The sequence below is a fragment of the Haliotis rubra genome, unplaced genomic scaffold (genome assembly GCF_003918875.1).
Source record: "Haliotis rubra isolate DU_JTF1 unplaced genomic scaffold, ASM391887v1 Scf612, whole genome shotgun sequence".
Taxonomy (NCBI): Eukaryota; Metazoa; Mollusca; class Gastropoda; order Lepetellida; family Haliotidae; genus Haliotis; species Haliotis rubra.
The window spans coordinates 550,166-565,901 of NW_025767316.1; the positions used below are offsets into that span (position 1 = coordinate 550,166).

General features: G+C 41.5%; 1 protein-coding gene across 1 annotated transcript; it reads left to right on the forward strand.

The window, feature by feature from the left end:
* Window positions 1–227: 227 nt before the first annotated feature.
* On the forward strand, window positions 228–3,895 carry LOC124255917 (DNA-directed RNA polymerase II subunit RPB1-like). The gene is made up of 5 exons (XM_046689869.1): window positions 228–1,017; window positions 1,170–1,238; window positions 1,367–1,423; window positions 1,589–1,703; window positions 2,765–3,895. The coding sequence occupies exons 1-5, from the start codon at window positions 995–997 to the stop codon at window positions 3,893–3,895; spliced, it is 1,395 nt and encodes a 464-aa protein (XP_046545825.1). The 5' UTR covers window positions 228–994.
* Window positions 3,896–15,736: the final 11,841 nt, after the last annotated feature.

Here is a 15,736-nt window from a genome sequence, read left to right on the forward strand (position 1 = left end):
GTGCGTGGCGTTTCTTTGTCTGATCTTAGAAATGGAGGGAAATTCATGTCCATGGATGACACAATACGAAATGTGTGGAATTAGTGCAATGGACTTTTCTATATCATGAAGGACATGTTCAATATTTTGATGAAATCATACGGAGGACAATAATTTGTGAGTTTACCGTTCATGATTTTCATGCCGATGATGGGACATGTTTGCGGTATCATACTGGTATGTATGATCTGATGATTATGATTTTAACCCCATCGTCATCTATATTTAACATTGACATGTTTATTATATCCACACATAGTACAAGATGTGTTTGATGTAGATCATGGCTCGAATACGAGATTATGAACTATATTTATACAAAGTGACTCGAGATCGGAGATGTTTTACCATAATTCATCACATACTATGTAATCACATAATGATTATTATTTGTATCTGCCTTGTTGGTTCTTAATTATGATTCAGGCATGGTTATCAGTATTATTATTTTTTGTGTGTTATTAATTGTTTTCAATGACTCAACAACTATTTTATTGTAACTGAAACAACAAGAAATAAAGTAAATATTGTCACTACATATAATTGTAATTTTTTTTTGTATCTAGATGCTGTTTCTTCGTTTTATGATTACAAACGTTGAGAGCACAACCAAATGTTTTCCAGGTGACTACAGACACACCTGGCCTATTGTTAGCACTGAAAGAAATGAAGGACGCTAACATAGGGTGGTACATTTGTCCAATGTCGGTATTCTAACCTTAGGAGTCTTCTCTTTGTGAACCTAGTGTAATTTTCCAGCACCAGCTGCTAACCTCAAAACATGTTGGTCATTTTTGGTAAACTTGAAAAGAAAATGCAGGTCATTGATGAAAAGTTCCAGGGTTTGGTACTGGACGTTCTTTGTGTGAATATTCCCTATTTAAAACCCCGGGTCCCCATTCCTACACACTTCACCCCCTGGCTCATTCACTGTTGTACCTAACAAGAAAAAAAAATGGCAGAAGAATTTTTGGAACTGTAAGTATTTCTATGTTACATTTTGATAATTATTGTGAAAGTAATTTCATCATCACAAAATGTTTTCTGACTATCATTTCACATGAATCCTTATGACACTAAGACTAGTGTAAAATGACAGTCCTAAAAGCATTTTTCATTATGGATTTCAGCCAAGACATGATTGAGGAATTTTCCCCAGTCTCCCCCAACTATTCGGACATCACAGATTGGGATACAGAGTAAGTATGCTATAAAATAGTTATTTTTTTACAAGTATTCAGTTAATCATTGGTAATGTTGTAAAACACAATTTCTGATAAACAGTAGGCTCATTTTTTCACTAATGTCAATTTTATTGCTCTTTCAGTGATATTGATGACAGCCTTCTGTTGGAAGCTGTTGAGGGCATGAGCACCTCTGTGGAGTAAGTAATATTAATTTGAAAATGATTTAATACTAATGTATGTAATACATGATGTAAAAAGAATTAACATAAATCACACAAAAGTTTGTGTGTGTGTGTGTGTGTGTGTGATTATGACCTTCAACCATTTTGTGTTAATTTAGGTATATTGTTCTCATTTTTCAGTGATGATGACTGTGTCATCACAGGGGTGGAAATGCCTTCTACCCTATCTGTTGCCAGTGATGCCACCAACATCAGTGACACCACCACTGAGGGGCATCCTCCCCACCTCCTCCTCGTAAGTGTATATTAGATACATTGAAGTTATTACTATCTGAAGTAAATGTATTATTATCATATACAGGATTTTTATCTTATTTTGTTCCTTATTTTTTTCAGTCTAACAGAAGTCATCCAGGCACATATAGAGTGGAGAAGAGGGGAGGTGGAAAATCGAATATGGGCTCTTCAACATGAAGAGTCCTTATTGGACATTTTAGAGATAATTATTAGAGAATATTAGGTTTTTGTAGTGTTAGTTAGTGTTAGTTTTGTATTATGTTTAATTTGTTATCTTTGTGTATATATTGTTAACTTTTGTTCATATATGTGTTTGTGTAAATAAAGGTGCCCAAGGGTGGGCAAATGAGTCATTCATTGTTGGAGTACAGTATGAATCAATCTGTTTCTTCACATGAATGGGTTACTTGTTCCAACCCCTCTAAACATCTAGACATGCTTGGAACAAGGATGTTGAATATATTCTCAATATTGGACATACCTGCTGGACTGCATATGTGTATTCATGGAAATATGTGTGGATACAATGGATATGTGTGTGAATCGATCTGTTCACGGAACTATTCTAAGTGAAATTGTGCAGTTCATGGACATATGTGTGAAGCTTGTGCTGAGGATTTCCTATGGATCATATGAGGTAAGTTGTTTCAATTCCCTATTCTGATGTTGTTTCCACAAATGTGTAGTCACTCCAGAGATGTATAGTTGAGAGGCTGATGAAAATATATATCCAGTAGACAGTATAATACAAGGTTGTTTAGTAATCCAGTGCACACAGTATAATCCAATGAGAAATGCACTCTGGTATATCCACAATGTGTGAAATCACTTGAATGTATATCCACTAATGACTTCAGAGACTGAGTATGATATGGGGACTGTTTGGGGGACTTTATATACCCACCCGAGTCTAAAAATAGACACACCAGATGTTCACACCATCTCAATATACAATAGAGAGCAGTGACTCATCATCTAAAAATAGACTATGTGAAGTCTAACAATAGATTTTGACCCTATAAAGCCCCATAGCTAAAAATAGATCTTGCCCCCATAAAGGCCCTTATACTACTCCTACACGTCCTCAACACAACCCCACACCTCCTCAACACAAACCTACACCTCACGAACACAACCCCACATGTCCTGAACACAACCACACACTTCCCGAACACAACCCCACACCTCCTATACAGAACCACACACCTCCCGAACACAACCCCACGCATCCTGAACACAACCGTACAACTCCCGAACACAACCACACCTCCTGAACACAACCCAACACCTACCAAACTGAAACCCACACCTTCCGAACACAACCCCACACCTCCCAAACTAAACCCAAGACTTTCCAAACATAACCTCACATCTCCCGAAAACAACCCCCTACCTCTCGAACACAACTCTACACGTCCTGAACACAACCCAAAACCTCCCAAACACAACCACAAACCTCCTGAACACAACCACACACTTCCCGAACATAACCACACACCTCCCGAACACAACCCCACACCTTCTGAACACAACCCCACACCTCCCGAACACAATCCTACACGTCCTGAACACAACCCCACACCCACTGAACACAACCCAACACCTCCCAAACTGAAACCCACACCTCCCGAACACAACCAAACACCTCCCAAACTCAACCCCACACCTCCTGAACACAACACAACACCTCCCAAACTCAACCCCACACCTCCTGAACGCAACACAACACCTCCCAAACTCAACCCCACACCTCCTGAACTCAGCCCCACACCTCCCGAAGACAACCCATCACCTCCTGAACACAACCCAACACCTCCCACACTCAACCCCACATCTCCTAAACACAACCCAGCACCTCCCAGTCACAAGCCAACACCACGCAAACTCAATCCCACACCTCCTCAACACAACCCAACACCTCCTGAACACAACCCAATACCTCCCAAACTCAACCCCACACCTCCCGGTCACAAGCCAACACCTCCCAAGCTCAACCCCACACCTCCTGAAGACAACCCCACAACCCCGAAACACAGACGCCTTCACACCTTCAACACACACCCAATACAACCCCTAACTGCCCCATCTGAAACCCACACCTCTCAAACATACCCCTTCTATCTAAGAAAACCCCACACATGGCCACATCAAGTCACACTTCACTACCAAAACCATGCATTTGTTTATTAATCAACATACTTTAGCTCCCACCCTCGCTAGATTGACACTAAACGCCGCACCTGAAACCCATCTCTCATCAGTGTGCAGCCGGCGCATATTCAGGTGCAAGCTTCTGACAAGTTATGTTGCACGCTGTCAGGCACAAATCCGCGCGAAGCCAGCAATGTGCCCCCTTGTCAGTGACAGGATACTGACGGCTGGGTCTTTCTGTGTAGAGCGTATTCCCCGAGAATCCAGCCTGAGGTCAACCTACCCTTTGTAGAGGTGACGGCTAGTTTCACTCAGCTAACGGGATCGTTCAACAGCAGGATTATTCAGTATCAACACTGAAGACTCTTAACAGAAGCAATTCATATCACTAGCCCTATTTACATGATTCAGAACTGTTTCCTTTATGTTTCTTCTGTCGATACACGACAGCCTTTCACCCCTATGGGCGAGTCTATAAATTCCTGTAGACTGAAGAATGAACTGGCCTTGTTTACCTTATCAGTCCACTCAAAACATGCCTGACGATGCACTGCCCCCATGTCAGGTGATGTATAGGAACGCAAGCGACATATTTTTAACCACTTGCCCTAGTTGAGAGATACTGTAATGAGAACAGCTCGTTGAGAAGTCAGTGTTTAATGTACCATACTTAAACAGGAAGTATAGAGGACCATCCAGGTAAAAGAGTGCCACACGGACAGCTCGAGGGACAGTGCCACACTGTTAAAGCAGACTCAGGTATATCAGTGACTGATAACACGAATAACTACTGGTTTACCAGTGGTTGATAGAATGAACGACGTGATGTGGTATATGAGTATACTTTTACGCCGCTAATTCGCGGAAGGGGGAGCCAGGAATGGGCTTCACAATGTACCCATGTGGGGAATCGTATCCGGACCACTAGACTGCACACCCGACCTTCCCACCCCTCCCACCCTCTTTCCATCCCATCTCTCCATCCCCAACATTAAGTTGTTGATAGCGGAAACATCTCCACGTAAATCAGTGGTTGACAACGCAATCAAATCCAGGTAAGTCAGGGGATTATAACACAAGCAAAACGAGATTAATCAGTGGTTGATAATACAATCACATCCAGGTAAATTAGTAGTTGGTAATACAATCACATCCAGGTAAATTAGTAGTTGATAACACAATCAAGTCCAGGTAAAATAGAAGTTGATAACACAATCACATCCACGTAAACTAGTAGTTCATATTACAAGCACATCCAGGTAAATTAGTAGCTGACAATGCAATCACACCCAGATAAATCAGTGGTTGATAACACAATCACATCCAGGTAAATTAGTAGTTGATAACATAATCAAATCCAGGTAAATTAGTAGATGATAACACAATCAAATCCAGGTAATTCAGTGGATGATAATACAATCAAATCCAGGGAAATCAGTAGTTGATAACACAATAACATCCAGGTAAATCAGTAGTTGATAACACAGTCACATCCAGGTAAATCAGTGGTTGAAAACACAAGCAACTGGAGGTAAATCAGTGGTTGATGTGTCCACGTCGGGGGAAATATCTTCGTGCTGCCTGCTTGTGGTTCGTATTATCATTGGTCTTGATATGTTACGTGTATAACGGGTGCAATGGTATTAAGACACTAATGCTTGGGTAATCAAATGTATCTGGGTTATCTTATATGCTTTAGTTGTCATGGTACCCGTGAAGGTCCGGGTTAGACTATTGATCTCCAGTAACCAATGCGTGTCGCAAGAGGCGACTAACGGGATCGGTTGGTCAGGCACGCTGACTTACTTGGTACATGTCATCGGTTCCCAATTGCGCAGATCGATGCTCATGCTGTTGCTCACTGGGTTGTCTGGTCCAGACTCGATTATTTACGGACCGCCGCCATATAGCTTGAATATTGCTGAGTGCGGCGTAAATCGAAACTCACTCACTCACTCATTAGTTGTCATGGATGGATGGTAGGATGAATGGAATGGCATGGGGAGGGATGGGGTGGATGGATGGATGGATGGATGGATGGATGGTTCATGTTCTCTCTTATAAACATACTCCTGTTGCACCGTGTCTTCCAATGTCAAGTGTAACGGGCGACACACGAATGTCTCGTGGTTAGTAACGTGGAACACCTTGAGGCGTTGTTTCTTAAACCACCTCACACTGCTCCAGTTTCTGTAGAACATGGTTCCTGTTGTACCTGCCGAACGCTGGATCAGTCTGTCGGCAAGCTCACTGGGTAATATCCCAGTCTACTTTCACTGAAACAGACCTGCTCCCCTTCTCTGAAGTATTACACATACTGATTCACATACCTGTTGAGCGACCACCCTTGGAAATACACTGACGTGCCTACTACGTGAAAGGTAAACAGTTCGTGTCAATCTGGGAATACTATCTCAATTTATCAGAAATTGTTTCATTAGTTAACTAGTTTAAGGAGCATAGAAATAGCGCAGCAAACACGCCCGGTCTTGGTCCTGTTCTTACATAAATCTGGAAAATGTCAAAATTATTGCTTTGCATTAAACCGGGAAGACATGACAGTCTTATACCCGGGGTAGGATTCCGGCCGACTGCATATTGATTTAACCTCCCCGCATAGAGTCAACGTTACCTGACAGAGGTCTGTATGTTACTTTACATGACACGTATAGCAAGTGCAGTTAGCAGCGGGCGTAAATACCTGCCCCCCGGGGCTATTGTTCATCGACAACACTGTGAAAGTCCTGTTGGTATGCTTGTTGTATAGCCCCGTAATGTGCCAGTCACGTGACGGCGGCCTGTAAATTATCGAGACGATCAATTTTTTTACACAGTTTTACATCTGGAAACTTTACTTCAGTTTAGCAGAAATTGTTTATCAATTGCCTTTACTAATTTAATGAGCATTTAGATAACCCAGTAGTTAAAGCGTTCTGTATCACGTCGAACGCCTGGGTTCGATGCCCCACATGGGTTCAATGTAGCCAATTCCTGGCGTCCCTAGTCATGCTATTGCTGTAATATTGATAGAAGCGTGGTAAAACCCAACTCACTCATTCAAACTGACGACGATGAGGAAAGACAAGAGCACCACTAAAACGTTGTCCTGGGGGCCTGTCCAGATGAAACCGCATCTCATCTGGAAACAGGATCCTGTACTATGTTTTTACCTGAAGCTCAGACACTATTATCGTAGGCGCTTTGGCGGGGTATGGGTTTTATCGGGAAATATAGACATGTTTGTATATTCTCTGAGTTAAGTTAAAGTTGCGTTATCTAAATCTAAATCAGGCACCCATGAAAGGCCACCTCCTCGTGGTGGGTGCTGGGTCACGCTAAGCGCCTTTCAAACCCCCGTTGTGGACCCGGGGGGATATTAGGTCCACCAACCTTTTTGCCGTGGGTTGCGCCCCTGTGTCGGTGGAGGACGGGATTCTGGTGGTTGAGGGCACTGGTTCCAGGAACAGTGTTCCTTTGCCCAACACACCACTTCGGCCCTTACTTCACCTAGACGGGTGGTTGAATGGGCCCGGTTCAACCAATCGGCTGGTCATGTCGAGCCCTGTGCATTCTTTGTATTTGCACAAATTCTATTTTGGACTGTATTTATTGACTTTAGGTCTCGGCTCTTTTTGTCTATACATTACTTGATTTTGACATGTGACCTATTTCATTTGCCTAGAGTCGTATGCCCAGAAGGCGGTGGCTCATGGGCCAATCTGGTGGAAGAATTAATCTTTTAGTTTTTCTGCTTGAGTATATCATCCGAGTATCCTTGGTGCTGCAAGTTGGAGACCCACCTGTTTTTAGCATTGTCCTTGTGATACTCCGTGGTGGGTGGGGAGCTCGGATGATGAAACTTATACACTACTATGGAATACAAAACCCCCCTAAAACGAAACAAGCGTCAACTTGACAACGATGATGATGACGAACGTCCTTCCAATTCAATTGACTATTGGCCACGATTTCTGGTTATCGAGACTGTAGACAAGGCTCCACTCAAGCTGAACCCTTTTGCAATTTCCAAGGGTGTACATGGCATTGCAGGTGAGGTTAAAAACATTAAACGCTTATGTTCAGGATCTCTGCTGGTTGAATGCAGTAGAAAACAGCAAGCAATTAACCTGATGTCGACAGAATTATTTGTTGGAATTCCAGTTTCTATCACTGCCCACAGAACTCTGAACACTAGTAAAGGCATAATCAGAGACAGAGATCGACTGTTGGCTGATATGTCAGAACTAGATATTGTTTCTGAGATGAAGGATCAGGGTGTGACATATGTTAAAAGATTCACAACCCGCAGAAACAACGAATCAATCCAAACAAATACTTATCTGTTCTCATTCTCATCTCCAAATCCTCCGAAGTCTGTCAAAGCAGGTTACTGCAATATTTCAGTTGCCATCTACATTCCAAATCCTTTGAGATGTTTTAGATGTCAAAAATATGGGCACGGAGTTAATACTTGTACAAAGCCCATAACATGTGCCCACTGTAGTGAGACTACTCATGTCACAGAAGACTGCACCAGTGACCTTAAAAAGTGTACAAATTGTTCAGGAAATCATTCTTCTTTCTCCAAAGACTGTCCAATCTGGAAGAAACAAATGGCAATCAATAAAATTAAATTCACCCAGAACATCAGCTTTGCTGATGCCAAAAAAATTGTGGACTCTGCAGCACCGACTGAATCATATGCATCAGTCGTCAGAACACATTCTGAAAACATGTCAAAAGTAACCACCTCGTCGATACATTGCCAAACAGATTTGACATGGGTTAAAACTACTAATGCTCAGTTTGTTGCACCTGAACAGTTTACTCAGACCTCGACCTCTTCTATCAACACTCACTCACTCACTCACTAAAGGTCCATCAGAGCCCTGCAGTCAGATTTCATCTGTATCCGGAGAACAATCTTTGTCTCAGTCAATTCAAAAGTCTCAAGCAAAAACAAGCTCGAAGAATACTGTTCAAAGTAAAACCGACTCAAGAACAGAATCTTCAAAAAAGAGTGGCAGACCCCCGAAGGGTTCAGATAATCCAGTCAAATTGTACAATAAATATGGATCGCTTGAGGACATGGAAGTGTCAGAAAACTTCCATCCCAGGGAACATAGCTTGTCGCCCTCGAAAAAGGTGAGGGGTAGATCCCCTATTAACCCACCCAAAAGATAGTTTGTTCTACCAACATCGTGCAGTGGAACTGTAGAGGACTGCGAACTAATTTGCATGAAATTCAGCTATTAATCCAAGATATAACACCATCGGTATTTTGTCTGCAGGAAACATACCTGAAACAGACAGACAATTTTACCTTACGTCAGTTTAAAGCCTATCATTGTTTTACTCCTCCGGGTGATCGAGCCAGTGGAGGATCTTCTATCCTTGTGCGACAAGATATTATTCACAGCCCTGTTACACTCAAAACTAATCTTCAAACTGTAGCAATACGGCTCACTCTGGGTGTTGCTTTTACTTTATGTTCTCTATATATCCCCCCTTCGTCAGCACTTCAACAGGCTGATCTTCAGTCTCTCTATGATCAACTACCGAAGCCCTGTATTATCATGGGCGACTTCAATGGCCACAACCCACTCTGGGGCAGTAATAACACCAATACTAAAGGTAAAATACTGGAAGATTTTATCTCCAATAATGACCTATGTATATACAATGATGATTCAAGCACTTACCTGCATCCTGCAACCGGAACCTATTCTTCTCTAGATCTGTCTCTTGCAGACTCTGACCTCCTAAATGAATTTGGTTGGTCTGTCCATAGTGACCTCTGTGGAAGTGACCACTTCCCAACTATTCTTTCAGAAATAACTCCATCTGATTCTCCATCATATACACGATGGAATTTTTCGAAGGATGACTGGCCTTTATTTCAAACTATATGTAAATCGAAATTACGACCTGAATGCTTCAGTGACGTACCTGATCCCATTCAGATTTTTGCTGACGTTTTAAAGGAAATAGCTGATAAGTGTATACCGAAATCCTCTACAACTCCACACGTACGGAAACCATGGTTTAATACAGACTGTAGACAAGCCAGAAAAGTGAGGAAAAAGGCAGAGCGTTATTTCCGCCATCATCCAACTGTCCATAACTTAAATAAATTTAAAATACTCAATGCAAAGGCGCGTCGTACCTTTAAACAAAACAAACGCCAATCTTGGAGAAATTATGTCTCATAAATCAATTCGCGCACGCCAATGTCTAAGGTTTGGAACATGGTTCAGCGAATAAAAGGCAAAGGTTCAAATTCAGCTGTACACCATCTTAAAGATGGTGATAACTTGATAACTGATAAATCTGACATTGCAAATAAAATTGGAGAAACCCTTGCCAAAAATTCATCATCGGCAAATTATGTCCCTGAGTTTCAGAGATATCAGAAACAAAAGGAAAAAACCAAACTTAATTTCGAATCAAATAACGGTGAAGATTATAATGAAGTGTTTTCATTACATGAGCTACATACTGCTCTTGAGCAAGCTCATGACACTGCAGCGGGTGATGACAACATACATTACCAGCTACTGAAACACTTACCGGAACCATGTCTGATGACACTTTTAGATATATTTGACAAAATATGGACGTCTGGAGAATTTCCTCCTTCATGGCGTAATGCCATTGTAGTCCCAATACCAAAACCTGGCAAGGATCATACAGATCCGTCAAATTACAGACCGATCTCTTTAACTAGCTGTGTTTGTAAAACCATGGAACGTATGGTGAATAATAGACTAACTTGGTATCTTGAAACCAATCACCTTATAACCAATATTCAATGTGGTTTCAGTAAAAATCGTAGTACCATTGATCATTTGGTACGCTTGGAATCCTTTGTTAAGAATGCTATAATAAGTAAACAACATGCTGTATCAATTTTCTTTGATCTTGAGAAAGCTTATGATACGACCTGGAAGCATGGCATTTTGAGGGATTTACATGACTTTGGTTTGAGAGGCCGTTTGCCTCTTTTTATATCACGGTTTTTGAAAGACAGACAATTTCAAGTCCGAGTGGGTTCAACCCTGTCTGATCATTACAATCAGGATCAGGGTGTCCCTCAAGGCAGTATTTTGTCTGTCACTTTATTTAGTATCAAGATTAACAGTTTATCCAAGGTTTTAAACGATTCCATTGATGGATCACTTTTTGTGGATGATTTTAACATTTCTTGTCGTGGTAAAAATATGCATACTATTGAACGGCAATTACAGTTGTGTTTAAATAAAATAAATAAATGGTGTCTTGAAAACTGTTTTAAATTTTCCAAATCCAAAACTAATTGTCTACACTTTTGTAGAAAATATAAACCGCATAAAGATCCAGAACTATCTTTAAATGGCACTCCCATCAAAGTTGTTAAGGAGGCCAAATTCTTGGGTCTAATCTTCGACTCCCATTTAACCTTTTTGCCGCATATTAAATCACTTAAAGCCAAATGCCTGAAGGCACTTGATTTGTTGAAAGTTGTTTCCAACTCAAAGTGGGGAGGGGATCAAGCTACCCTGCTCCACCTATATCGATCATTGGTCCGCTCGAAGCTTGATTATGGCTCCATCGTATATGGTGGAGCCTGCAAAAGCAATTTAAAACTTCTTGATTCTGTCCACCACCAAGGCCTAAGACTTTGTCTTGGGTCCTTTAGAACCTCTCCTATTGATAGTCTATATGTTGAAGCAGATGAGCCTTCTCTTAAACAACGTCGGATAAAATTATCCTTACAATACATTACTAAACTATATTCTAGCGAGTCTAACCCTGCATTTAACTGTGTCTTTCATCCCGTCTATGAAGATTTATACAATAAAAAACCTTCTCTTGTTCCGCCTCTTGGGCACAGAATTAAGCCATCCCTGTCCGCTGCCGGCATTGAGCTGGGAAATATAGCTCCTTCCCGTCTTCTTTCTTCTCCTCCTTGGCAACTGGTTAGGCCTGAAATTGACCTTACTTTGACACAGTTTAAGAAATCTGAAACTAATGAATTACAATATAAACAAGAATATAATCAACTAAAAACTAAATATAATACACACAAATCCTTATTTACAGATGGGTCCAAGGACGGTGGCGCGGTGTCATGTGCCACTGTCATTGGATCCAGAACAATATCTTCTAGAATACCAGATAACAGCTCCATTTTTACAGCAGAAGCCAACGCCATATTAACGGCTCTTAAATATATTCAACGACATCCCAAACATAAACAATATATCATTTTTTCTGACTCTCTTTCTTGTCTTCTGGCTATTAAAAATCTTTCTTGTAAGCATCCACTTTTATTAGAAATTATTGAATTGTATAATGAACTTGCTACTGGCCAATGCGACATCGTCTTTTGTTGGTTACCCAGCCACGTTGGCATTTCTGGGAACACAATGGCTGATCTTGCTGCTAAGGCAGCACTCAACAAATCTGTGACACCACTTCTTATTCCTTACTCTGACTACAAAGCTTGCATTAGAACTTACATCCGTGATCTGATGCAGAAGAAGTGGGACACTCAAGTAGGTATTAATAAACTACATGAAATAAAACCTTATATTGGTTACACTCACTTGGGTTGTCAGTCCAGATTTGAAGAGGTCATTATGCGACGATGTCGCATTGGCCATACAAGGTATACTCACAACTACTTGTTGAAAGGTGAAGATCCTCCGTTTTGTATCCCTTGTGATGAGAAAGTCACAGTCAAGCATCTCCTGCTTGACTGTGTCGAATTCTCCATCATAAGGGATAAATATTTTCATGTTATAACTGTTAAGGATCTTTTTAACACTGTTCGTGTTCATTTAATTCTTGGTTTTTTAAAAGAAATTGATTTGATCACTGATTTTTGATTAATATGCTCTGTAAGTAGATGTATTTTAACGATTGGTAGTTTAGATTGTTAACTTAGATTGTTCGTGGCAGTGCCCTCAAAGGGGGTTGACGTAGCGTAAAATTATTGTCCTCCTGAGAGGGTACATAAGTCCCAAAACATTTCGAGTAAATTTCAGCGTACCAGGTTTTTAATCGTAGTATATTTGTAATTTTAATGTATGGCTAAATCTCAGTATAAACGCCAATGGCTGAAGGGATGGTGTAAATCCAACTAGGGTCCATGCAGGTAGCAAAAGTAATGTAAGCCCCCATGGGCCTTAGTATGGTGATCTACCTTCAGTTGTTGGCGATCTATAGCCCATTTTTACATTGTATTGTCTTCTTTAATTGGAATATTTTAGCTTTGTTCGCTAGTTTTATATTGATATCTGTGATTCTCTAGTAGTTTTACTGTCCTTCGTCGGCAGGTTTTTATAATAACTATATATATTCTATTACAATGTCAAATGTTCTCATCACGATATGGCTGAAATATTGCCGATGTGACGTTAAATACTAACTCACTCACTAAATCTAAATCACAGTGCTGACAATATACATGACATATCAGCAGCTTATTATCATGACCATAAGCACAGCCATGTACAGGTCAGCTGCCTGCGTGTAATTAACCCTAATGAACCTTAGAGTATGGCCGGTTGGCCACGGAAGTTTAACATTGTGGATGGGGTGCATGCTGTATACTGCAGGTTGACCATACATGTATCGTAATACGAATCTGTGGCAATTTCGAAATCTAAATAACACTCGCCTACTTTATATGAGCTAAATCGTTTCTAACTATTTCAAATATAGGTCTTTCCTCTTCTTTGGTGCAATAAATTTTGATTGGCAGTAAATCTATGTCAGTTCAAAAACATACACACTCAGAAACGGATTCGGCTCGATGTAAAGGTATACTCATATATGAGTGTAATATATCAGCATGCTCATATATCAGTGACACCAGGTGTTCGAGAATAGGGTGTCAATGTCCTGCATCACTATAGTGACACATACACACCATATGCCATCCCGTGGTTATGACACAGAGTTACCTGGATGAGGACAGGGACCATGTCAGCGTGACCCCCACATCACGACACACTGGCAGAGGAAGGAAGGACAACATAGAATCCATGGTGACCCCCACACCACGACAAACTGGCAGAGGAAGGAAGGACAATATATAATCCATGTTGACCCCCACACCACGACACACTGGCAGAGGAAGGAAGGACAATATATAATCAATGGTGACCCCCACACCACGACACATTGGCAGAGGAAGGAAGGACAATATATAATCAATGGTGACCCCCACACCACGATACACTGGCAGAGGAAGGAAGGACAACATATATTCCATGGTGACCCACACACCACGACACACTGGCAGAGGAAGGAAGGACACTCTGATAAGGAAGGAAGGACAACATATAATCCATGGTGACCCCCAAACCACGACACACTGGCAGAGGAAGGAAGGACATCATAGTATCCATGGTGACCCCCACACCATGACACACTGGCAGAGGAAGGAAGGACAACATATAATCCATGGTGACCCCCACACCACGACACACTGGCAGAGGAAGGAAGGACAACATATAATCCATGGTGACCCCCACACCACGACAAACTGGCAGACGAACGAAGGACAACATATAATGCATGGTGACCCCCACACCGCGACACACTGGCAGAGGAAGGAAGGACAACATATAATCCATGTTGACCCCCACACCACGACAAACTGGCAGAGGAAGGAAGGACAATATATAATCCATGTTGACCCCCACACCACGACACACTGGCAGAGGAAGGAAGGACAATATATAATCAATGGTGACCCCCACACCACGACACATTGGCAGAGGAAGGAAGGACAATATATAATCAATGGTGACCCCCACACCACGATACACTGGCAGAGGAAGGAAGGACAACATATATTCCATGGTGACCCACACACCACGACACACTGGCAGAGGAAGGAAGGACACTCTGATAAGAAAGGAAGGACAACATATAATCCATGGTGACCCCCACACCACGACATACTGGCAGAGGAAGGAAGGACAACATATAATCCATGCTGACCCCCACACCACGACACACTGGCAGAGGAAGGAAGGACACTCTGATAAGGAAGGAAGGACAACATATAATCCATGGTGACCCCCAAACCACGACACACTGGCAGAGGAAGGAAGGACATCATAGAATCCATGGTGACCCCCACACCATGACACACTGGCAGAGGAAGGAAGGACAACATATAATCCATGGTGACCCCCACACCACGACACACTGGCAGAGGAAGGAAGGACACTCTGATAAGGAAGGAAGGACAATATATAATCCATGGTGACCCCCACACCACGACACACTGGCAGAGGTTCACATTCTGATAAGGACAATATATAATACAAGGCTACCTTAACACAACACTCGCACATAAACGGACGCACATAGTCTAGGGCTTGATAACGTGTGTTTACTGAAGATTTTCCGGATGTTAGCATTTTAGATATTTAATTCTGTGTTCACATATGATACCAAACTCAGGAAAATATCATTTGAAGCCAGTTTTCAAAGTTTTCCCATTTTTGAATCATTTCCTCGTCTATCGAGGTTAAATTACCTATGTATATCACTCGCTTACAATGCACATCACTCACAACAGCCAGTTACTTGTTTCAAACATATTAGATATTTGAAGGTGCTTAAGATATTCCACAAAATACAAGAAAATGCGCAAATAATGAATCATTTTATTGTTACATGCACCGCACGTTTTGAGGCTACAAAAGGAGGTTCTTTCAAAGCAAGTGTTAGTTATCTGCACTTTGCACAGAGTAAATTCAATCTCCACGCATGGTGTTATTGTCCTAATACTTCCTGTTATTGCAGCACGAAGTGACCTGCTATTTTAAGGTTACGTTGAAAGTGAGAGAATTGTGACTCGTGCACATTAAATGCAGG

Coding starts and splice junctions, on each gene's coding strand:
- LOC124255917 (XM_046689869.1), top strand. CDS start 995: ATGGCAGAAGAATTTTTGGAACT. Junction 1,018..1,169: donor GCAGAAGAATTTTTGGAACT/GTAAGTATTTCT, acceptor TATGGATTTCAG/CCAAGACATGATTGAGGAAT. Junction 1,704..2,764: donor ATCCTCCCCACCTCCTCCTC/GTAAGTGTATAT, acceptor GCCCCCATAAAG/GCCCTTATACTACTCCTACA.